Raw genomic sequence first — 26,226 nt, 5'->3', positions numbered from 1 at the left:
CGGCTTCCCCCCGAACTCGGACGCACCGGGAAGGGGCCGCGGCAGCGCGCTCGCCACCGGCCGGCCCCTGCCCCCCCCCGGGATCTCGCCCGGATCCTGGCACATACAAGCCGCAGATCGCGGGGGAGGGGCGGCTCTGTCAGACACACACACGCCAGAGACTCCAATTATCTTCTCCCTCACAAGATGTTTCTGCTGTCCACGACTGCTCACACTTCGGCACTCTTGCCAGCAAGCCTCAATAATAACACAAAAACCCGCACAAAAAAAAAACCTCTCCCGGCGCCACAGCCGCGCACACAACAGATTGAGCGGTGCCGGTGCCTCGGGGGGAGGGTTAGAGGTGCCTCCGCGCAGAGAGGGACGTGCCAGCACCGCCGGGCTTCCCCCCTCGGCCCGCCCGGCCCGGCGCGGCACCTCCCCGGCACCGGGCGGCTCCCAGGTGCGTCCCGGCACCGCGCCGGGCACCGGGAAGCGACCAACCTATAGGCAGCTGCGTTGCCCTTTTCCCTGCACTCCGCTCTCCAAACGTCTGAGCAACCAGTTTGCTGCTAGAAACATGTTAATTGCCAACGGAGCTCATTAAGGCATGCACATGCAAAACACAGCGAGGGAGATTAAATGGACAAAAGCGCAATAATGAACTGTCAAAAATCGGACCCATCTACACGACCAGGAGCACTCAAGAATGAGGCATTTAGAGGCAACAAAGGATTGTCTGGGACAGGAAGAAAGGACGACCTAGACTTTTGTTTAGTCAACACAATTGATTACAAATGAGAGATTAACAGGATAGCTTCAGAGTTTTTTTGAAGGAGGCAGAAGAGAAAAGTCCAATTAAGTGCACCGAATGTTAACTACATTGATTTCCACGGCCAGCGCTAGAGAAATTCTCATTAAACCATCCCTGGCGATCCCTTTTGGAAAGTAATTTGTCTCCCTGATGGAGCAGAGAAAGGGAGCCGTGTAAAGAGAAAGAAGCGCTAGTTCTTGGCACAATGAGCTTAGGAGACACACTGGAAAGAGCCAAAGGGGGAGTTAATGAGCATCTGACAAGCCGCTTGGACCCGGGCCTGGAGAGCAGCGATGAAAAGATGGAATTGGCCAACAACTATTCTTTATATCAAACATAAAAAGGCCAATCTGAAACAGGGCTGCTCAAAGCTGGTGGGGAAGAAAAGAAAGGCCCCCACTGGGGGGTGGAGTGGAGGGCTCAACTGCCCCATTGGGACGGGGGAAAAAATGCATTGGCATGTCCCTCTCCCGAGCGAGCGGAGCTGCCGGCCCTCGGCACGACCCCCGGGCCAGGCACGGCCGAGAGGTCCCGGCAGCCCCGGCCCCAGCTGCAAACACCCCCGGCCCAGGGTTTTGCACAGCCCCGAACCGCCCCACGCCAGCCGAGCTGGGTACAGTTTTAAGAGGTTGTCCCGCGGAGGGAGATCACCGGTCATCCCAAATCACTGCGGCCCGGCTTTCCTCGAAACCCGCCTTCCTCCTGCCTGGGGATGCATTCTCCCGACCCTCCCGCTGTCCCGGGCCGCGGCCCCCCCGGGGGACCGGGTACCGCGGAGCGCAGCGAAAGGCAACGCGCTCGTGTAGACACGGCTCGCTCGGAGGCTCTTAAATCAGATTAGAGCTCGTTAATAACAATTTTGGCTTAAGTCTGTATTGACTTAGGTTTAGGAATGGCTTAGCACTTTCGCTTAAGTCAACACTAGGGCTAAATTGACACATGCCTTTCCCAACCCGCCACGTCCCCAAGGACGCCCAATTTCTTGCAGGACTTGTCCGTCTCTCGCTTTAAGCAGTTTTACGGAAGTATTTGCGTTATCTTTAAGCGAGCCCACTGGGCCTCGAGCGTGCCGGCCCACCCCCTCCAGAGTCCGCTCCAGGGAGGGGTTTCAGGGCCTCGCCCTCCCACGGCTGGGGTGCGGGCACTGCTGTCCTTCTGGCTCTCGGTGTTCTCACTGCCGGCCCTTGCTGTCCTTCCTTCCCCAGCCCTCACGGCGTGGCCCCTGCCAACTCCCTAACACCTCCTGCATCTTTCCTCAGGCCGTCCCTACCTGTTCAGATTTGGACCCTGGATACCCCCGGAGAGTCGGGGCTGTGCTGCCACCCAAAGCCGTGCTCTGCAGAGAGAAGAAAGGGTCGGAGGAAGATGCCCCTGCATCCGAGGGACAGACGGCACAGCAGGTCCCGGCGTAGGCATCGCCCTTCGGTCAGCACGGGCAGCGGCCACGGCGAGGGCTGTCGGCCGCCCGGCCGCATTGGACCCCTTGGGCAGCCTCCTGCGGACGGGATGGTGAAAGGCAGCGAGGCCCTGGGGCTGTGCAGGCAGAGGGGGCCACTGGCAGGCCATGGCTGCGGGACAGGCACCCACCCCCCGGGCTGGGGTGCTGGGGGGGCTGCTGGGTGACACACTCACCCCATGCCCTTCCTCTCCTGAGGGCTTCTGCAGGCAGACCTTGCACCATGGGCAGCTTTGCCTTAAACATCTGCCTTCCTACTCTCCCCACCTTCTCCACAGCCACGGTGCTGTGCTAAACAACACCATCACCACAGGGCCTTAGGAAAAAAAACATAAAAAGGGGGCAAAAACGCTCTTACCAGTTTGTTTCTACCACCTGCCCTGACTCTCTAGGTGACCCTTCCCCACCTTTTATAACCCCACTCCTGCCCTACTCCTATTGCTAACCCTGCCTGGCCCACAGCCTCCTCACGTTATTTGTATTTATCTCATTGACTTATTGCAATTGCTTAATTGATTCAATCATGGGCAACATGTGCCCTCAATGAAAAAAAAAAAAAAAAAAAAAAAAAAAAAAAAAGAGGAAAAGGGTGCATTTGGAACTTCTGTGCTCTCCATTTTACAACGGGCTGCCCCTCCTCATCAGGTGTTGGGGCTGCAGCCGGGCCATGTGGCCTTTCAGTGTGGGTGCTTCAAGTCACCAGTGCTCTTAAAATCTGCTTTAAAGTGACTCTGGGAGTAAGAGCGTGTTTAGTCACCAAAACGCTTTATGATCCCCAGCGGGGACAGACACGGAGTGCAGAAAAGGGGTCTGCTCCCAGAACTCTGAGTGTATAAGCCCAAAACAACATAAAACTTGACTTCTACAAATATTTGCCTCTTTGCCATCTTCTCCGTTTGCAGAAGAAGCAGGCTGACGAGTAACTTTAAAAGAAATCTGGTCCGGGGGCAAAAGTACTCCCAGTCGACAGGACAGGGGCTGGGCATCTCGCTGGACCCGCTTCGCTTCTCCCGGCTCCCTGACGAGCATTTCGGAGCACCCCCGGCCCCATCCGGGCCTCCTCAGGCCGTGGATGATGGGCCACAGCAGTGGGTGGGGGGAGGCGGCAGCCCCTGTCCCAACCCCCCGGGCTGACCTGCCAGCGGCGGCCGGGAGCAAAACCCTGTCCCAAACAACGGGGATGGGCGCTTTGAACCACTTGGGAGACCGAGGCCACGGGAGCCGGGTACTTCCCCAAATCAGCGCTGCTGCCTCGCTGCAATGGGCACAATTGTCCTTTGGAGGGCTAAGGCGTTTAAATAGCAGAGAGCACCTGAGTCCTCCTGCAGCCGCGTTCCCGAGGTCCTGTTAACTGTCTGATACTCCTTCTACTGTCTTCCTCACTGCTGCCAGTTGCCAAGATATTTCACATAAATAGAAGCTTTCTGATTTATAATCAGCCTCTTCCTTCTGATTCATTATGTTAATGAATTGAGATATTACCAACATTGGATTATCGCATCACTCAATGAATCCAGCAAGAGAAAGCTGATTATAGAGGAAAAAGCCAAGTGTACTCGGAAACTTGATACAAAGAAATGTCCGAGAAATAGCGCAAAGGGGCTGCAGTAGTTTAAGCGCCTTCTAAACACCGTTCCCAGGTGACGGGGAGCTGCCACACTCTGGGTCACATACACAAACCTTTTCCCAAGAGATTTACGGATACGTTTTTCATCGTTATGGGTATCATTACGAACACTTCCAAGGAATCAAACCCTCTGCCCAGAGCTTTCCTGGGAATCTCGGCGCCTTTGAGTGAGGGAGAACACACACAACAGGCTCCCCGTTCCCTCTCCCAGCGCACCGTTCCCGGCAACGCGCAGTCCCTGCGCCCCGACACGACCGACCGCCGTCCGTCTGTCCTCCCCCGCACCACAGCGAGCGCATTTCACACCAGGCAACCACCAAGCAATGGGTTTGGGGGGTTTCTTTTGTCTCCTTTCTCCCTTTCCCACAGCCGCTGGGCTCGGGGTTTCCCGGCTCGGAGCAGCGCTGCCCCTCGGGCAGAGCCCGCACCGCCGGGGCGCGGGGCGCGCAGGTTCGACCGCGCCGAACAAAGCTGCGGGCATGTGCTCCACTTGGGCACATCATCCTCCGGAAGCTTTTACTGAGCAACAGTCAGAGCTCCGCGAAATGAAGCTACTGGGAACACATGCGAACTAAATGGGTAAAGAAAGGCAGGTCTGAATATCAAAATTACATTTCCCAACACCGCAGTGAGACAGGTACTTATTTACTGCAGCTTCAAGCTACGTAATTAGTCAAGGAGACTGTAATTTACTTAAAGAAAGGCAATTTTTTCCTATTATTAATTTGCAATAGATTTGTAAAATAATCTTACAGCAGCTGGCTCTGCTTGAATCTGTTTCAAAAGTGTGATGTAAATACCGTCTCACACTATTTTGTTGCCTATTAGGGCTTTCTGGTAGGTGATACGACTGAGAGTGAGGAGAAAGAACACCACACATTTATTTTTAAGATCATCATCACTAGCGATAAAACTTATGGGAGAAGTGAGCATACTTCCTATCTGTATGCGTTAAAAACAGACGTATTCAAAGTAAGTAAAATGTAAAAGATACAACTGGAAGGCTCCATACACAGCGGGTACAATTTAGCGCATTTTCAAGAGCTGTTTCAACTGTGTTTAAAAGGAGTAGCAAATTCCCAAATTAAATCACGCTATTTATAGCTAAGACAAAGAGCTTCACACAGCAGGAGGATGTACTAAAGAACCGTTTTCCCCCACCTGTTTCCTTTGCAAGGGCTTAAGTCTCTCTATCTACATCTTCCTAGTAATCGCATATCTGAAGTAATTTAGCTCAGTTATTGTGAAACAATAGGAGGGGTGCCAATAATCGATCTGGGAGTCATTAAACTTGGATTTTTCAGCAGTAAACTTCTGAGATTCTAATCTTCACTCAGCAGATTAGAATTTCATATCAGAGTCACAGGAAATTAAACACTATACCTGAACAAAGTATTTATCACTGGCCTACTTGCTGTTCACACACTTGGCTACCACAGGCACCAACTTACATCCAACTCATACATGTAATATAACACCGAGATCCAGGAGGCAGTGACTACAGGATCAAAGCTTTATTTCAACTATAACACAGTATATCCATGGATTATAATCCTTGAGCAAACAGAATATCACAGTAATGAAGACCTTAGCATTACAAATATGTTAAAACAGCTTGCATTTGGGGTGATATTTAAGGTCAAGTTGTATCTGAACACAACTATTAAAATATTATGAAAATTACCATTATGGAGTAAATAATATTTTCTTTCAGATATAACCTCTAAAAGTACATTCCATATCAAATTTGGTTTTCTTATTTTTCAGTACCAACAAACTCAAACTGAGCATCTCTATCCCCAACCTGCTCTATGTGAATGAAAAAGACAGAAATGACAGCCTAAAATTTAGCTCCCAGCTCCTATGAAAACATGACCCTGAATAAATACAACCTAGATACCATAGTATCAAATATCATTTGTCCAAACCAACTTATTATTTCAAATGTACTCCCAAATTAAATTAATAATCTCGAGGAAGATTGTGCAGAGTAAGAAATTTCTTATCCTAGGGAAAACTAACATGCATGCCTTCTGCTCCTGCCCCCACAGCCAGAATAACTGAGAAAGTAAAAAGCTTGGGAATGTGATGGCAGAGGTGACAAGATGGGTGAACAGGCTGTGCTCCTGGGTTAGCATTGGGGCTACTCATCTGTGCATAAACCTAAAAAAGGATGATTAATTATTTCTTCTTGCAAGATACTCAAAGATGAACTTACAGACAGGCAAAACCTTTGGGTTTTCTCACTGCTCTTCTCTCAATTGCTGTTCCCCACCCACCAAAAAAGCACCAGAAGCAACAGGCTCTTAGGACCACTGCAGCATACACATATAATATATTTTAACGTAATAGGGCAAGTAGCAAGTCAAGACTGCAGAGTAACAAGTTAGGGTTTTTTTAAGGGAAAAACACTTAGTCAGGATGGGTAGGAAATTACAGAAGATATCTATGATGTAATATCTATATTTTATATTTATATATATATAAAAGTTTGGTAAAAGATGTGGTAACTACATAGAATTGATATGTTTAAGGTAATAGCCTTGACTTGGTGTAGAACACCCATTCAGGATGTCATATAAGGCCAATATTGAATCACATCAGTATCAATCAGTTTGGGGGAATTTAAAATTTTTTTTTTAAACACACTAAAGTTTCTCATTTGCTTTCTCAAATCTGTACCTATAGAAAGGCGAGCAGCAAGCTAGCTCAGCTGTAGTAAACTAAACTTAACAAACTAAGTAGAACAGGAGATGCCATATAATTATGTTCCCTGACACTGTGTGCCCCGAGGTCTGTGCCAAATCAGGAGACACTCGCTCCTGTACCTTAATGTCCCTGCTGTGTCCCCCCTGCCCCTACTGCTGTGCTGTTTCACAGTCACAGGCAATTGCATTCATTTGTTTCAGACCACAGGCCAACACGAAGGCCCTTGTCTCTGAGAGCAGTCACCTACAAACATTCCTGCTTTTAATGTTTCTCTTCAATTTTTACTTTTCTGGACACCTTCCTATACAGCTTTCCTTGCACTTGTTGTCCTAGTGCTTCTAAAGTTATGCTGCAGGAAAAATTAAACTCCTTCTTTGAAGATAATTTCATTTTAATCTCATGCACGCTACGTGAACACCCAACTGCAGCATGGAAACTACTCTAATCCTGCTTGCAGGTGCCCTTCCCTGCACGCTGCCAAATCCTCATCCATCCAGCTGCCATGCCCTCAATGTCCACACACTTAGCTCTCCTTCCAGGGGAATTCACAAGGGGCAAGGAGATAGTGAGTATCTGCATTGTGTCCCAGTGGTGAGGCGGAGTCAAAAGAGATAAAGACCCAGATTATTCCTATGTATAAAGTACTTAGGGGCCAGATTTTAGTTTAAGTGATTTCCCTTTGGATGCAAAGACCGGGATGAATCCCAGTCTTTGTTAGTGACTAACTGCTCACCCATCCCTTCATTCTGGGCATCATGTGCAATAGCTTTTCCCTTCTTGTCTGCTCAACTGGCTCCAAGTATTTGCTTTTTAAATGTGAGCTCTATTACTGTAAGATCCATCCACATTCCCGCTAAATCAGATTGAGAATCACATTGTGAGCTTACAGAAGAAAATATTACCAAGTTGTCTTTGTGACAGAACACTGAGTAGGTATAAAATTGCAATAGTCTCTATGCCAGGTTTTTTTTAAGCTCTCAGCTTGTAAGATGAAAGCCTAATTTGATATTTTTGTAGTTATATAACAGTTCTAATATTTTGTGACATTTTGTATTGTGACACTATAGATGAAATTGTCATCGGACTGACACCCTTTACTGTTTATTCCTTAATTACAACTGTTAACAACACTGCAGAGAAGCGTGCTAATCTGCCATCACATATTATGAAAACAACGTTATTGTTACAAACACCAACACCCACTCAACAGGATAATTCTAAGATGGCAGTTTCTGTAAAAACTTATCAGTTTAATGGACACTTCAATAGAAAAAGTTTTAAATGAACTCTTAATATTCCTGTGGAAAACATACAAAAATTTTATATCGCAGCTGAAGTTTTGATTTTATTGTGCCAGTGATTCTTCATGCTACACAGAGTTATATATATTTAACCAGTAGGTTATATCTCTGTAGCATGGAAATGCATAGACAGTTAACTAGTAGCTTAGTAAAATTTGTAATCATTACATTTTCATATCCTCAGACACTGGCAGAGATAAATTTTTTTTCTCCTACTTCCAGGTTGGGGTGGAATTATATTGTTGGATATGAGATTAAATTTTAACAGTATATTGACTCGAGTACAGGTTCTTAATAATAAGAAAAAAATAGTATTTTCTAGGCTTCTTTTGCTTGGGAAGGATTCAATTTCTGCAGACCACATCACACACCTGGAAGGATCTTCGATTGAACTGATACTGAAGTTCTGTACTCTGAATTTTTCATATCAAGTTAGCCCACTGCACAATTAAAACTCACCAATACTACACCTCTGTAGGAGGAAGCTGAGCAGCTGTTCAATGTCTGAAATGAAATTATTAGCTCCTCAACTTCTATATATGCTTTGTTCTTGGACAGCCACTTCCACCTACCTTTCAGTCTGCTTCTCCCAAACTTTTCACGTCTAAGAAAAAGTTCTCACTCGTAGATTATATCAACAGAATGAAAATAGCATTAAGGGCATCCTCAAAGTAGCGAAAAGCCCTGGAGATTTGTTTCCCTACCCCTTAGACAGGAAATACAACGTAGGCAGAAGGAGGTTGGGAAAAGCAGCAGTGGTTACTGGAGTGAGGTGCAGAAGTGATGAAAGTGGCAATGACAAAAATCAGGGAAAACAGGATATGGAAATTCAAGGTTGTTCCTTCCACCGTTGCTCTCATGAAGGTTTTTACAGATTCTTGGTGCTAAACCAAGGCTACTCTGATGCACACAGCCTGCCTTTCCTCCTAATGGTAAATTCCTGCTCTCTCCCTCATCCACGAACAGGCATGCAGCACAGATGACTGAAGTGAAGAAAGATAATGCAAGAATCTGTCTTTACTTATCGCACTTACATGTAGAAGCAGAGGATTAAAAATAACCTAAAACTCTTCTCATACTGAAAAAGCAATTGCCTTGGTGGAAATCTATACACCAGTGTTTCTCACTCTTGATCCTAAAAGCCCCTTTGAGGATCGCTCCTCTAACACAGAACAAAAATAAGGAATTGTACACAATGTAACAATGGAATCAAATTATCCAATACAGTTAATTTTAATTTAAATTATTTACATTTCAATTTACTGGCATGATATTCTGTTGCCCGATCTGGATGATCTTCTCTGCTTAAGTAATAAATTACAAAACAAAATGCAACTAGAATGTTTATTTTTGTGAGTCGTCTTCTGAGTAGTTTATGTTCTGCTTTGTAGCTTTCATTTTCTTAAAGCCAATAGGAACTTCTGCTCTTCCTAAAAGAAATTCTTCCCACTTGGGAAGAGATTCTTTTATTGATGCCCAATAGAGAGTCTGAGAAAGATATAAGAAAAAATAAACTTAATTTCAAAATCTGTGTCAGCCTGTTTAAAACAATATAGATATGCAAAACATTATTAAATCTTACTTTATGAGTGAAGCAATCCAGAAAACAATAATGTACTTACACATGAAATTTCAGATTTCTAGAATGATACAAAATATCAGCCTGGAAAGATTTCATTCTGCAGCATGAACTGTGAAGTGACTGAATGTGCCCTCTTGTGGTAAGCAACAGATTAGTTTAGACCCTCACAGTACCTTTAATAAACTATTTTTCATGATAATATACTTTTCCTGAAACAGCTTTTATATTTAAGTATGTATGTTAGTGGAATTTAATTTTTAAGTGGAAAAAAACCCGGTTTAATATTAGAAATGAAAAGTGCACATTTACCAACATAAACTGATTATGCTAGAAGAGTCTGCAGTACTTTAGTTCTAAATATTTGAGTAAAATTTTAGATGTGATAACTCACTGATGAAGTTATAATCCCCACTATTTGGACCAACAAATAATAAAAAAAAAATCTGTATACTTAGCTTGCAGTCTAGGAAAACCACTGTGGATCATCTAACCCTTCCTCCTGCATTATGCTGTGCCTCTGAGTAATGAATTTAACTTATTATTTATCTGTGGAATTCATCATGTTTGTATTGGTATCCTAAGAATAACTTTGTTGTTTGCAGGATTTTCAGGAAAATTTCAAGTGCTGTGTATTATCTTTTTTCCCACAAAAATAATGTGATTGAAGAACCGTATTAAGCCAACACCTTAATCCATCCACCAATGAAAGTATTTTTAGTCACTGATGTCCATTCAGAAAAAAGTAATTTTGTAGTAGAGAACAGCTATGGTACATATGTAGTGAGCCTTTTTATTTTACTTAATTATGTAATGTGGGAGAAACGTAGCCCAAAACTGAACATCTCCCTGCAGGGTATTAGATTCCTGGCTAATCATTTTGATCCTTGCATGTAGCTCAGATATAACCGTGGCTCTTGCAGATTTACAAAAATATTTTCTTCAACAGATTTACTCAAAGAATCTTTTTTGACAAGCATATGTGCTGTCACACAAAACTACTCCGACTTAGCAAGCTGGGGATCCATTATAGCCATAACTTTCAGAGTATATTAATACAGACACATATATGGCTGAGTGAAATATGCTCAGAAGTGTTTTGGAACAAAGCACGCACAAGAATTTTGTACCATGAAAGAAAGTTTTCTTTTTCCACTATTTATAGCACTCCTCTCTAGAAGTATAAAAAAAAAAAAAAAAGCTGAAATAGGATCTTCTCCTCCAAATAGTAACTCTGCTCTCTCTAAAATTCCACCGCTGCTGCAGAGTGCAGACATTCTGCAGCCAGAGCAGTCGCTCGGCAGTCTCTGATTTGTGAGGACTTGGCTTTACATGGTGCAAGCAGCTCAGCACCCAACACAGGACAGAGGGAGCAGCAGTCCAAAACTGACCCAGAAAACCCTAGCTGGTGTCTCAAAAGTCCTCAAGGAGTCTAGAACTACCTCCAAACACAGTAAAAATAGGTTCAGTATTAGTAGCTTGGCATCTTTCTTAGCATCAATCAAGATGTATAGGTATCCAGGAAAAAAAAAAAACCTTTATGCCTAAAAATGTCTAAAAATAAGAATAATAAAAAAGCCACAGTCACAGCAGGCTGTCTACAAAACGCAATGACAGATAAAAACTTTTAACAGTAACCAGAACAAGAATTGATGCCTCTCATTTAAGTAATAGCCTAAGCATGACAACACTTGCCCAGCAGGTGTGAAGCTAAGGCACAATACACCTCTTTTCACAGCTGACAGCGCTAAAAACATACCTTTGCCCTTCCCTGACAGTGCCCCAGCACCCAAACTTGTGTGGGACACTGTGCTGCTGTGCCTGTGAGGACTAAATCACCACGCAACGCAAACCCCACAAACCATTGGTGCAAGAAACACAAGTGGGAATCTGGCTGCTCAAACTTTTTATATTCAAATAATGTTTACAGTCTCCAGGTTGAGAAGCAAAAATAGAGTGTTCCTGCAGCAGCAGTACTTTTTGTAAGCTTCCATATAACCACAAAATAACTGAAGTGAAATTTCCTCTGTTCATGCTGATAAACTGTTGACCCTGAAATGTAAAGATGACAATCTGTGGCAAACTGAGAATGGGATGACCATATAAAACAAACTAAATTACTCTAACATAATAAACACAGTAATTCTCTGATATTTACAATATTAATTTTTTTATATTTGACTTCATTTTAAAATAGAATTTTGTACAGATCTGAAAGATGATAAAATATTTCCACCAGAATGCTCCAGAATCTAGGGACCTTGCCCCAGAATTTAGGTTCAGCTTGCTACATAGTACACAGGCCTTTGGCTATACCAGTCACTGGATTTTAAAATCAATTATTTTCACTTTAAGAACACGCTTCAGGGGAAAAAAACCCCAACAAAATATTTGGTAAACAGCACATAAAAAGACAGAGTTCTAGGACTTACTTCTAACTTAACAGTTTCAGGATGTGGAAGTAAACACACTCTTTCTTGCAGCTTTTTTTCTGCTGCTTCTATATCCTAAAACACAGGCAAAGTGTATTTTTAAAACAAATGCTGGGAATTTTAAAAGGAAAATAGACATTCACTTAAAGACATTTCACTTAATAAACCCATTAAATCTAAAAAGCATTCAAATAATCACACTGAAGTTCAAATCTTTGTTTAGGCATTCTGAAATCCAACTTATACTAGTTAGACTAACACCCTACAGCTGCTAAATACATTTGCTGTACCTTTTTCATACAAGAGTACATTTCAGGACCGTGTAGGACTGTTGCTGTAAAAGACTGTTATTCTCTCTGGACACCAGGGTAAATCAGTTAAAAATTCTGTTCTATAAAACTTAAGGAAATAGAGGGAAAGAGAACATCTTTTTCTGTGCTACAAGAAGACTGAAGTATGTATTCTAGCTACTGTAACTGTAAAGTAACTAGGCAAATTATGTGCAAGATCTTTACTTCTCAAGACAAAGATGACTTGCTAATATGCATGCATAACATGTGCACAAAAATGTAGAGCTGCAGCAAGCTGTTCACCAGACAAACTTGGATGACAATGCACCTCACATAGCTTTCTTACAAAAAAATCAGTATTTGGGTTTCTGTGTGTCCAGTGGATGTGTGCTGGATTCATAAAGGCCTAAATACATTTTTTTTTTTAAAAAAAGAAGCAACCAAAAAAACAACAGCAACAAACAAATCAAAGCATGCCCCCAAACTCACCGCCCTCCCCCTTTAAAGTTCTGACCCGTTCTTGTGGGCTTAGTTCCATACCCAAACATTGAAGAGATTGAGTGGTGGGCAGATGAAGAGAGACAGAAAGGGACGTGGGAGTGGGGTGTGAAGAAGCCAAAGCTGAACAGAGTGGAGGGGGAAAGAAAGTATAGCAGATGGCAGAGTTGGGAGCAGAGAGCGGGTGTGAAGAGTACAACAGAAAAACTAAATGAGAGAGGAAATTCCCCAAAGGGACTTCCCAAATATTCACCACCACTGCTGCTGAAAGGAAGAGTGAGATTCTGGAGGAGCATATCCACAAGAGAGACCAAACATGATTACTCGTATTGAATAATAGCCAGTCTGAATACTTCAATAAGTACACAGCGCTCGACTCAGGTTTAGTTTGAAAAATATGACTCAAATTCAGTGAGTATGATTAATAAAAGCAAAAAAAACAAGCCTTACTGTTAGTTGAAGTTCAACTTAGTGACAGATACAGTCAGTTCATTCAATTTACAGTGTTTGTCTTATTTCATGAATTCCTTTTACAATGACTGTATTCTCTTGTACATGATAACAAACCTAATCCAAGCAAAACTGTTCTCCCTTTTCTACAGTAAAATCCATACTGCTGTAGGAAGTTAAAGGATGTTTGAGAAAAATCTGAGACCTAGTTTGCCCTATCCAAATCCTCAGAAGCTGCAAGTAGCTGTCCCTTTTCAGGTGAGAAAAGACTAATGGGATAAACATAAAGGGGGAACAAGAGCAATGATAGAAGCCATTTGAAATCACGATGTCAAAATAACAGAGGCCAACACAAACTTAAGTAACTTAAGCAAGGAATTTCTCTGCTGCACCACCAACAGCACCAAACGTAGCTCGTGTTAGAATAGCTCAGGCCAAGTCTGGAGAATTTATCACCACACTGGAAAAAGGATCAATGAGCAACGTTCACCTCATTCTTCCATAGGATTTTCCTCCTTTCTGATTCCTGCTTCCTAATTACTGTAGGAATTTCAGCAGGAAGGAAGAACATCAATCATTATTTCTTTACATACTCAGCCAAGTCATTGGAATGTTTATGGTGATAGGAAATGAGTGTCTTTCAGGCAAGAAAGGAGACAGCAGTTGTGCATATATGTTTAGAAGAGAAGGTCACTTTGGCATAGCCTAGATATTGGACGTGTCTTTTTGTTGCTCACTCCAGTTTGTATGTTGTGCAGTCTATTGTCATTCAGAATACTGATTTAATGACAGACAGTGAAAGAAATTTTTGCTGGAAGGTGTAGTATGCTTTAGAAAATAACTGTAACTACTGAAAGATTAGATGGCACTTCTTGTGTGTCTACAGAACTGGTAAGCTTTGTAGGAAAAATAAATCCCTGTCATCAATATAAAAATAAATACATCAGCAATATAAACTTCTTTGGAAAAAAACCAGCAAATCAAATATGTCACAGTACTGAAAAAAAGAGAGCATCTTACAGTGCTTCCCCTAAAACCACAAGGACTGGAACAAAAACAATTCAAGACCCTTCCCCAGAGGTAAAATGGAATGCATGACACATGCATCGCTTTTAGGGGACCAAATTCAGCTGTCACTTATATTGATATCAGTCTGGCAGAATCCCACTTAAATAATTCTGGAATTACATGCCTGGGAAGGAAAGCAAATTTGCTCTAAATTACCTTCCCAATACTAATTACTATACAGCATATTCTTTCTTTTCTATTTCATGTTACAAGCTGTTGCAAAGTAATACATATTTCTAAACACAAGAAATATCACTGAGAAACAAATGTCATAAATTAGATTACAAATACTAGTCTAATTTCTGCTTTTATTACGACAACATTATATAAGCACCAAATGATACAGATTTCCCCAAATCTGCAGCCTCCCTCTAAAGACATCAAGGAAAATACTCTGATAATTATGTTAAAACGCTGAACAAGTGCTTATAATGTCAAAATCTCAATTAAAAAAAGGTTAGTTCCTTGCTTACTACTGATTAGAATTTAATCTTGAAATCTTTCCTGTGCATAAATACCAACTAGCACAGAGAAAGACAAATGCCTTTTGCTACGATCTATTACTGAAAACAACTGATTTTGCTTACATGCAGAAAACCAGAAATGCAAATAAAAAAATAACACTTCGTCATGTCCATGTATTTTTGAGTAGGCCAAATCAACAACTCTCCACATGGTAACTGTGAAATGTACAGTGCCTGGTATCAGGAACAATATTCTGAAGCTGGCACATTAATCAGTCTTGTTTTCAAGCTTCTCATATATTATGCTGCATAGATTTTTTTTCCCTGTTTTCTTCTGTTATCAAAAAGCATCTGCAGGAGTGCATGCTTGTTAAAACTAGTATAAAATTAATAGATTTAAACTGATTTATGCTACTTTATCCTGCAACAGAATTTGTTTTGATACATATGTTTTTGCTTTTTTTCTGTACAAACACCAACATTTTTGACACTTGAAAGGAACAATTTTGAGGATGTGACAGAAGACGGCAAATATCTGTTTAACTGCAGAAATATTTACACTCTGTATATGTCTGAGCTATTGTTAACATTTCCAATACAATAAAGCTTTCATCATGGAAAAACACACTCTGCATTTATTGTGTTTGCCTGCACGTGTAAACTGAGAATGCATTTATAAATGCAAATAATTTATAAAATACTGTATTTATGAAGTAAAAATCTAATGTAAAATGCATGTGGAAAATGGGATCATAATGGCTGAAATTACTAAATTGACGGAGTAGGAGCTATGGAAAAAAAAATCCAAACCATTTACTTCTCCCTAGTGAAGCACCTGCAATTATCCATACCCAATACAGGGGGGACTGATTGCCCCAGCCTGGAATGCACCAGTTTGCCAGTCCAAGCTGAAAAATCTTCCTTGCTACAGAATAGTTAAGAAGGCATCCCTGTCTAACTGTTTCACCTTGTCTACCCCTCCCTGAATATAACTTCCATTTAAATACAAAGAGGGCCTTCAACAGAATTATACCCACCCAAAATCTGAACATTTTAAACCTGAACCAGGCTCTGCATGAAGAAGCAAAGGATTTTGGGTGACAAATTAATCTTGTAATCATCTAGAGTAAAATTTACTTTTTCAGTAAACACAATATATACAATTTGGACCCTCAATAAAAATGAGTATAAAGAAAATGCATAGGAGGTTCAGTTTTCTGCTACTTCCTGAACAACCAACAAACATTTTTCAAATGCATCATATCAGTGGCCAAGTGTATCTCTTCAAACTCAGATGCCTAAGCCTGGGGTTCCTGAGGAGGCTTTTAGCATTCCAGTCCCTGCCATCAAACCTGGATCTTTTCAATTGCCCATTCTCCAGTGTCTGCTGAATTTCTCTAGGAAACACAAACCTTACCTAAATGACAAGAGGTATGTGGAACAGCTATGAACAATATAATAATGGTGTCACCTCTAGGAAGAACCAGAAACACCAAACACTACTTTCACAGACTTGCAAGTAAGATTCCTGCAGTCACTCTACACCTATTGAAAGAAAAACACCAAACTGAAAATCTCTTCTACATCTTAATGCAACTAAGGTGGGAGAGCAGTTCCTCCCCTGGACCAAAAGCACTATAGCCTGGTCAGCCCCTCTTTCCAAACATACCCCCAAGTCTTGAATCGAAGCATAGAGAGGCTGTGAGTCCTGTCAGACCCCTAAATTCTCTCAGGCAGACATGTACTAGCATGTGTTGCATCTCCATGTACTTTAAAAAACATAAAAATATATAGTAGCAGCTTCCACTACGAGACTTTTATAAGAAGGGCATGGGAAATAGGTAGTGATGCCATCAGATAATAAAGACTTGTCATTTAATACTTTTTGGTCGAGTTCCAGAAGAGGGAACTGTACAGAGGAGAATTCAAATGACAACTATACAGCAAACACTTTTTTTTTTTTCTAATTATCTAAGCTACATAACCATGACATTTCGATGCGGTTCCTGGTAGTTGCAGAAACTTACATTTAAAAGTGCTGCATTCCTTTTATGAGCTGCATCAGCTGCTTGAGTTTGCCATGTCTTTTTAGTCTTTTTGTCTCCTAGATAAGTCTCCATCTGCTGTAGCAGCTCTGATCTCTGAGACAGTCTACAAAGGAAAACATTTTGCTAAGTGGGTAGAACATTTTGCTCAGGAGCTAGAAAATAACCTTTTTACCTTACCCAGTTTTCTCAAAACTATGGGGCTAATTAAGCCGGCTGCAGGGTGGGTGTGCTGGAGGAGGGAAAAGGTACAGGCAGGCATCACCTGCTGCGCTTGTATGAAGCTATAACGTTGTAACCAGCAGCCCTCATATGCTAAGGTGCTTAGAAACACTGAATCTCCCAGAACAGGAAAGACAGGGTGGGTTGGGGTGACTTGATCGGTACTGCTTTTGCTCGTTGGCACGTACTGGTTGTTACAAGAAAAACAGACTTTTCTGAATCATTACTGGTTTTGCCTCACAATCTGAGTTTACAGGGCAACAAAGAAGCAATTCTATAACTGAGGCGTTGAGTGAGAAAATCCAATTACCTTCCCCAAATAGGAATTTAACAGTGACAGGAGGTTAACAATGGAGATCTTAAACCAGTATCACCATTGTTAGTCAAAAAACTCATCAACCTAGATACCCTTAACGGCAGGCAAGGATGCTAACTCCAATGGTTCATGAAGGAAGGGTGCCACCTCCTGGAACTCCAGCCCCTTGCAGAGCTCGGATTCACGGGCACCGAGGGTCATGTGCAGGGAGGGAGGTCTCACACGACCCCAGCACAAACTGCTGCGAGGTAGAACACAACTACTTACATCTCCTCATGTCTTCGAGCAAGGTGAACCTCCTGAGCCAAATAGGATGACATTTTCAGTTGTTTGCCCTGGTTTTGTCACCCTACAAAAGGAAAATCAAGTGAAATTAAAACCTTCCAAAGAGAGACATCAACATATACTTTCCAGTATTAAACAATTCTGGTTAAAAAGTTGCACACATTATATTTATATGTCAGCTATCTACACAAAACCTGCCACAAGACATCGCTACATTATGCTTTGAATACATTCACACTACTAATGTTCACAATATGTTTTAGGAAAATCTTACCGTATTCTAATAATTTATGAGAGAATTAAAATTTTACTTTTGAGTTCCAGATTCAGCATTAAGTTTTCTCAAGTATCAGATGCTTACAACTGCACACAAACTCTGTGCTTGTAAAAACTGTGTATTACTGTTTACAGTACTGATTTCTGGCTTTTGTCATGTTACACTGAACACAAAGTTACTTGTAAATATGATTTTTAACTACTTCTCACAGATACAGTGAGACAGATATGGAGTATCTCACAGATACTCTATGTATAGGCATGATTAAACTAAGTAACTTGATTAACTAAGTAACTTAAGCTAATAAACTATTTTTAAGTGGTTGAAAAATTAAGCAAAAACTTCTGAGCTCACGTTTTCAGCACTGTAACTCAGTACATGAAAGAGTACACAATTTAAATAGTTTACATCTTACTGGTTCTTTTTTCTTATCCATTAAGGGGATCAAGTGCCCCCTTATGCAAATAAAGATGCTACGGCACTTTTCAGAAGGCCTAAAGTGTTTTACAGCCTATTGTTTTTTCGTTTCAGAAGTGACTGTGTCGTTGTCACATCAAACAAAATTAAATAATTTATCACGCGTTCATAAGATTAAAGGGCGCGAGAGCTGAAAGATCTCATCAAGGTAAAGAGAACGTCGGGAAAGGCCTCTCTGTCAAGAGTCACACTGCGACCAGTTATTTACACACGGCCTCTGCTGAAGTTGGGGTGCATCTTCTAGGGATGCGTGCTTTACCACACTCTGAAAACACTTCTGTCCACCTGGCCTGTTGATAAAATGCTCCCCCTTCGCTCGCTCCTTCCCTCGGCCGGGGCACGTCGTGCTGTTCGCGCCGTATCTGCTCATCAGCAACACCTTTAGTGGCCACAGGAGAAAACAGAGCACGGGCAGCGCCGCCGCACGCACCTCGTGCCTTTAGGGGCGCCCACAGCTCACAACGGGAGCGACAAAGCAGCACCAGCCCGAGCACCCCCTGCCCACAGCACCGCGGGGAAGCCGCTCCAACCGCAGTTGCCCCGGGCGGCTGCCAAGGCCGGAGGCAGCCCGGGATGAGCCCCCACGGGCAGCTCCCGGCTCGTCAGCAGCCCCGGGAGGCCCCTGGGGCCGAGGGCGGCGGGACAGGACGTGACGGGATGGGACAGGACCCCTCGGTCCCGGGTCCGCTCCCCCTCAGGCCGCGGCCTTGACAGGCAGGGAGCGACGCGCACCGCCTGAGCCCTACCACTGGGGAAGGGGGGAGGGGGTGTCAGGATTTACGATCCGTCGGAATGCACCATCCCTCAGGATTGAGGAAGGAGAAGTCAGGCAATAAATAAGTAATTAAATACATAAACAAACCAGGCCGTTTACCTTTAGCCTCTCCGGCTTCCAAAAGAAAGACGACAACCCGCCATGGTCTCCGGGACGCCTTAAAACAACCCCCCGCCCCCCCGGGCTGCCATGGAGACGGCCGGAAAGGTGGGACCGAGCCGTCGGCTCGGTGGGCGGGGTCGGGCGGGGTCGAGACCCGCCTTCGCCCCGGGGATTGGAGGAGCGGGACGGCGCCGGGCCAATCAGGGCCGGGCCCGGGAGCGCTGAGGGGCGGGCGGTGGCGGTGTCGGCGTCGGCGCTCGCCCCTCACGGGGCCCGCGGGTCGCGGAGCCTCACGGGTCTTGCTCAGGGTCGTTTGTTTTTAAAACAACTGCTCCGTGCCCGGACAAGGCACACAGCTTTCCATGTGCGGCCCGGGGAGTGCGCCCGGAGCGCCAGCCCGGTTCTCCATGTGGTTTCCAAACCCTCTGGTGTGATCCTGCCCCCGTGTGTCGGAGCTGAATTCCTTCCCGGCTCCAGTATTGGAGAGTTGCTTAGGCGACTCCAGTCCTTAATAGTCAAACTTACATCCAAATGTACTTCAAATAAAAAAGCACAACTAGTCCACCTTTTTTTTTTAATGAATGTTTTGTGCTTAGCAGAAAACATAAACCAAAATATTCTGAGCCAGATAAAGCTGAAAGATAATTTTTTTCTTCATTTCATTGGTGTCCGATTGATTTTTGCACATTTGCAGCTTTTGCACATTTGCAGCTGCAGACACACAATTTCTAAAAGCTGCTCTGAAAATGCTTGTGTTCCCTAAATATTTTCTTTCTGATCCTAGTTTAAGATGACTCATCACAAGCCTTTTTACTGCAGATCAGAAGTTTTTTCTTGGAACTATTCATCTCTGTATTTTCTATTTTTTCCCATTCTCTGATTTTACATTTCTGCAACAAATTAATATGAAGTCACTTCATGACATAAATACAAGTTCTTTTGCGTACTTGTCAACTTACCCATGCTTATTGCAGCAGTCTGGATAAATAGTACTTAAAAACTTACTTTAATTTTTTTTTTTTACCATTGTGATTTAAAGACAAGACTTTCCAATAAATGACACAGAGACATAGGAGTCAGTCCTCGTTTCTAATGGTGCGGAAAGCTAACAGTTACGGTCTCGATAAATTTAACAGAAAGCCCAAGTGTTTTGCATATTCCACTGTGAGCTATGCCAGCTCCCTGCAATGGCCGTGATCTTTCTTTCTTGTAGCATTTAATGAATTTCAGGAAGAATAGAGACAAATTGAAGTTTGGTTTACATAAACCATTATGGATGCCATTTGTGGAGAGAATGCAAAGAGCATTTTAGTTAAGTTACAGATACTATCAATTGTTCGGTGTCGCAGAAACAGAGACAGGAGGGAAGCCATAATTTCTGCCTTATATGACAGTGGGTGAAGTTCGTAGCTAATGAGCTATAAACTCTTATTTTAACCTAGATCAGTTCCGGACTTGTCAAGAATACAAACTTCAAAATTATTGAAAAAAAAATAGCGCTAGTAACAGCCAGAAATCCCCATGTGCTGGTTTGAGATGGGGTAGAGTTAATTTTCTTCACAGTAGCTGGTCTGGGTCTGTGTTTTGGATTTGTGCTGGACACTGTTGATAGTTCAGGGATGTTTTTATTACTGCTGGTCAGGGCTTACATGGAGTTGAGGACTTTTCTGCTTCCACTCCATCTTGTGGGGGTGCACAAGGAGTTGGGAGGAGACACAGCCGGGGCAGCTGGTCCCAACTGACCCAAGGGATATTCCAGACCATCTGGTGCCATGCTCAGTACATACACCTGGGGGAAGAAGTCATGTACATGGAGAAAGGCATTCTCCTGCAGATCTGAACGCACTGGCACCTCACTCCACTGTGTTCTACTGTTAAATGTGTGTCATATTACGTGTGTCTCCCCCCCTCAGTTTCCAGTTATATCGTGCATCTTACAGAAAAAAACCCACCTTTAATAATACTTATAAAAAGCCTTTTTCCACCCTGATACTGTCTTCATTACTTCATAACTTCTTCTATCCTTATGTGAATTTACTGTTGGATCATTGCTACAAAAATTTGAAAAACTGGATACCTGCCAGTGGGACCCTGAGACCTGTATTTACTGCCCAGTTGTGCTCATACGACCACGTGTGCGTTTTGTAGTTCCTCTTCTGCTTGGTCACAGTCTGCAGTAGAAGTGTAGGCATGAGATTGCGTACTCCATGAGCACTTAAATATGGATTAAGGACTTAACGTTAGCACTGAAATGGTAGCATTGTGACCCTAGGTTTTTCCAAACCCTGCAATTTGATTTTGCTCTGAAAATTTAGAGGGGTTTCTGAGCGAAATTGGTGAATTGTGACACTAGGTGGCACTTAAATACAGCTAACAAACATTTTTGTCTCTTTCAACACACACAAACAGTCAAACACATTCTGTTCTAACATGCAGTTAATTATATCCTCCAAATGATGTCTTGGATTGATATTACTAAACAAACATGTATAAAATGTAATTACCGACAAGTGAAATAAATACTGTGGGCTTATAATTGCAAGATATGTTTTTTGCTTGTAATATGCTACACACCTGTGCGTAGTTTATATAGATAGTATTTTATTTTGTCATTTTTACTAACATTTAGGATGGCACAATTTAGCTTTATGTGCATTTAGTTACTGCTACAAATTTTTGCCATATGTCAGTTTTTAAAAAAGGAAATGTTTTTATGTACTGGGATTGCAAGACGTGAGTATTTCAAAGGGAAAACTGTAAGAAAGGAGTTTTGTTACATGAAACCACTTAAAACTTTTTTAAAGGAATGCATATATTTTAGGGTTTTTTGCTTTGCTTTCCTCTTCTTTTTGTCTTCCCTTACCTTTTGGAGGTACACCTCTATTGGTACAGTAGCTTAATATCCACTTTGAGGTCTGAGGTCTATTGGTTCATAAACATTTGTTAAGTGATACCACTGGTAAAATACCTCAGGCTTATGGGACAATCTGAGAGCTGTGAAGTCCCTTCAGAGCAGCTTATGGCCATCACCTTGGCTTCTGGCAGTTTCTCCTATCAACTGCAGAAGTTGTGAGCAGCATTTCAGACAACTGCACAAGACCTGTGTGAAGCTGCTTTGAGTTACAACCAGCTAAAAAGGCAAAAGTGTGCAAGGAAATGTCCTCCCAGAGCAGGAGCGAGCTAATAAAGAATCAAACACAGAAAGTTAAAAAATGGACTTCTAATTCCTTTTTCCCCTCACATTCCAATATTCAGAGAGCTGCTTTCAAACTTCCTGTTGGCAGGTCCCTCACCATTCCCTCTTCTGCGTTATGAATAGTTGGCTCCTCTGTGGTAGTAAGGGTAGAGCTGAGATGAAGCTCATCAATGCTAGGAAAACTCAACGATACATTCTTGTATTTGCCTTTTTTTTTTTTTTTTTGATGGCTAAAGGTGTATATTTGTTGTGGGAAGGACTGGTACACAGGTAGAAGTCACACGTTGTTGGAAAGAATTTGCCAATGCATTACTGTGTGCTAAGTCAAGCTAAAGTGAATAATCTGCGCTTGTTGGAATCACTCCCAGGCATCAGGAGACCTGTTTCAGGTGAACCAGAACCCAAACAGCAGACCGGGATGGGCTCAGCATCCATCAGCTGGTGCAAAAATAGTTGTCCAAACTAGAGACAGCTGGGCCAAGTTCAGAAACAGAGCTGGAAGACCTGTGTGAAGAGCAGGAACTGAGAGCTGTGAGGACACAAGAGGTGGTGGAACTTCAGCTGGTTTGTGTGCCGGCCAAAGTGTGGTATAAAACTGTGCATCAGGCCAGGCCAGACTCTGTCCAATGTCAAAAGAAAAAAGTAATGTTCTTGATAAAACGATGTAAGGAAGAAAATATTTTTTTTTATGTTTCAAGTAGAGATAAAAACCTGATAAATAGGACAAAGCTAAGAAAATCAGTATTCAAGTGCAAATTTTTTTTTCTTTTGAGAAAGCTCCTTTAAAGTTCTGGAAATACAAGCTAGCCTAGACAATTCTTCAGCCAGTTTACTAATGCACCCACTCAGTCTTGTCAAGGGGATACACGCCCCAACAGGGTATGTTGTCTCCATCAGTAGTTTCTATGGTATAGCTACTTCTTTTTGAAGAGTTCAAGAAAATAATTTAGCCCTTAACTAATGATATTAAGTCTTCTCTTTAAAAAAAATTAAAAGAAGTCTATAGGTCTTGACTGACTTTAACAGACATACAGGTAGTAGAATGTTTTACAACTAATTAGAATAACTATTTACAGTAATTAGCTTGAATCTAATTGCTTCTCAGCATGTTAGGGCAGTAAATTACAGCTTTATTTCAAACAACTCCTGTTGTCAGTTTTCCCTAAACTCCACACAGGAAACCCAATAAAAACAAACACTTGGAGAACCACCATTCTCAGTTCCTGTTTGAAGTGGGTCAAATGGAGGTACTCTAGCTTTGATCTTACAAGCAGCACTTCCCTACCCATGTAGGCTGCATGTTTTCTCCCCAGCACACAGAGAGCAAGGTCCTCCTGAGAGCAAAAGAGGGTGAACAAGAGGGACAGAAATACACCTTTTGGCTCCTAAGGCAGAGAGTCATGTCAGACGGTTTATACATGGGAAGGCTGATTTTCCCAGACTACCTCTGTAATCAATGCAAAGAGATCAGCTCTCCTTGACCTCAGTGTAGGCACTAGGCTGAACATTTGGACTTGCTCTGAAGGACCAGAGGTGTCGTTCTCTACAAGCTATGTAGGGAGCTTTGAGAAACTGCCTTCCTCAGATTGGTGCCTGTAATTATGTACCTGATCAGTGTCTGACCATCTGCTTCAAAACCATCCACAGCTTATGTCTTTCACACCCTAGTGGAGGTTCATTGGAGTTCCTCAAGGCTGACCTTGCCTGCTGCACAGACAGAAAGTCTGTCAGCTTTGGTCTGGTTTGAGATTCCTATTTGAAAACGTAGCAAATTCACTGAGGAGCAGGTTGGTGCCTGCTGATTTCATGTGGATGCAACCACATGCAGGTACTGCTGGTTATTTAAATAGTCCGAGTTCCCAAAACACTTCAAATGAACTGGACTATTCAACTTTGTACCCGCTCTTACTCCAGGTTGATGATAGACACCATCTTCAGTTTCAGGACTTTGCATTGGGTATACAAGTCACCCTATAACTTTTAGACACTGTAAGGAAGTGATGCTATTGCCATCTGGTCTTACATTAAGATTGTCTTATGCTGTAATGATGATACATCTACAGCAGCAAAAAGTACTTTGAATTTTAATATGTGCGTTTATGCGACTGTCAAGATGCCTGATATTAATAGCTTGACTTTTACTGTAAGCAGAGGTAGAATAACACCACCTTCACAGTTCTGGCACAGTTTCCTTAACAGCTGAATTCTCAGCCCATCGTTTCTGGTTTTTTGTCATACAAACCTCAGGAGCAATGTTTTATTTTTTTATTTCAGTTTAGATTTTGAATGCTTTTATTATGAGTTTCTTCAATTCCCAAGAGAAATTAGAGAAGCAACAATGCTTCACTTATTGCATAACATCAACATTTACTGACAATAAAAATAACTGAACTTGCACAAGAAGCCGGTTTCTAATAAACCCTTTTAACTAGGTTGTTGTTATGAGGCTTGAGCTTTTCAATTTTTTAAAAAAGACACTTTTTAAAGAAAGGTCAGTCAATCTTTTTAGAAGGATTTAATAAATGACTTTTCCCCCCTTACTGAATTTAGTCTTTTGTTGAATTGTTTCCGTTCCTATTAAAGCTTCACAAAAATGTACCTTCTATTATATTTCTTCTAATAGGTTTCTCAGCCTTATAACTATAATAAATTTGTCAGTCTAGCTTCGCTGAACACTGGACTTGAAAATCCTACCACAACAGATTAGAAATATAACCATTTCTAAACCCTTTCAAGAAGTTTTACCCTTTCTTTCAACACATTTTATGTACTCAGCAATTCAGTGAAAATAACCTTTCAGAGTCATTCTTTAAACTCTCTTTCTTGGTGATAGCACAGTTGAGTCATTTGATCAGTCAGTCAGAAAGCCTGAGTTCTGTTCCCGTCTCTGCCAGGATGGATTCATAGTCTGAACCAACTCGTTGAAAGCCAACGTTTTCTTAAGTGTTCATTCAGAGGAAATGACCAACTTGACCCACACAGGACTTGATTTTCAGAGCAGCTGAGTGCTCAGACCTGCAATTTCAATAATTTTGAGCAGTGCCCTTAGCACTGGAGGGGGGGGGAAAGTCTTGTTTGGACATCAGAAATGAAAACTCTCAGAAGTAGCTTTTATAGACAATTTTAAAAGATATGCAAATATCTTTTCTCTCTTTTCTTTGCCTAATCTCTTTCCTCTATTTTGCTTCTAGGAAATTTGGTTGTTGGTTTTGGCTTTCTTTTTTTTTTTTTTAAGCAAAGAAGTTACATTTTTTAGAAACATAAAATACTGTTTTAATAAACAATTCTCTTGAGGAAAGAGTTTTGAAGTTTGAATGGATTAATGTAAGAAGAATAAAACAAAAAGTTTAGAACATTAATAACCATTCTAAAAGCAGGGAAGCAAGCAGTGTGATCACATAAATCTAAGAAAAGCAAATATAATCTAAATATCTCAAACTCTGTGTCATAAAATGAACCAACTTTTCTTTATAACACTATGTAAAGTAGGAGCAGCAATGTATCATAATTGCTTTGTATGGATGAATGGATGAAGCAGAATGGATGAAGCAGAGAGAAGCAGGGGTTATCTAAGTAATATAAAAGTGTAATTAATGAATACATCCCAGGGACACAAATAATCTGCACTAATTCCAAATTACAGCACATATTTTATCCTTCAATTTACCCCCCACCCTTCAAATTTACCCTTTAATCAGCAAATGGAGAAAAGGTGGATTAGCTCTCCCCTCTTTTCTTGTGAGAGAATTGTTCAGGGATATCCTTGCAAGCCTGTCATGGGTCATTCTACTTATTTGACCAGCTGTGATGATTCTGGTGTGCTTCGGTCACCTGAGTTCAAGAAAAATGAAGATGTATAGAAAA

General features: G+C 42.1%; 1 protein-coding gene across 2 annotated transcripts; it reads right to left on the bottom strand.

Annotated features, from left to right (window-relative positions):
* Positions 1-5,375: 5,375 nt before the first annotated feature.
* On the bottom strand, positions 5,376-19,236 carry CUNH3orf14 (chromosome unknown C3orf14 homolog). Of its 2 annotated transcripts, none has more exons than XR_005562607.1 (5): positions 19,164-19,236; positions 17,518-17,599; positions 16,695-16,818; positions 11,898-11,972; positions 5,376-9,374 (listed from the first exon to the last, which is right to left on the bottom strand). XR_005562607.1 is itself a non-coding variant. In XM_039378812.1 (5 exons), exons 2-5 carry the CDS (start codon positions 17,568-17,570, stop codon positions 9,231-9,233), a joined length of 396 nt encoding a protein of 131 aa, XP_039234746.1. In that variant the 5' UTR covers positions 17,571-17,599; positions 18,575-18,713; the 3' UTR covers positions 5,376-9,230. The 2 variants fall into 2 exon arrangements, 1 of the variants encoding a protein (XP_039234746.1); XM_039378812.1 differs by lacking the exon at positions 19,164-19,236 and adding an exon at positions 18,575-18,713.
* Positions 19,237-26,226: the final 6,990 nt, after the last annotated feature.

The sequence above is a fragment of the Pipra filicauda genome, unplaced genomic scaffold, assembly GCF_003945595.2.
Source record: "Pipra filicauda isolate LSUMZ 115617 unplaced genomic scaffold, ASM394559v2 scaffold148_size1903560_pilon, whole genome shotgun sequence".
NCBI lineage: Eukaryota > Metazoa > Chordata > Aves > Passeriformes > Pipridae > Pipra > Pipra filicauda.
This window is presented reverse-complemented; position numbering and strand designations above follow the sequence as displayed.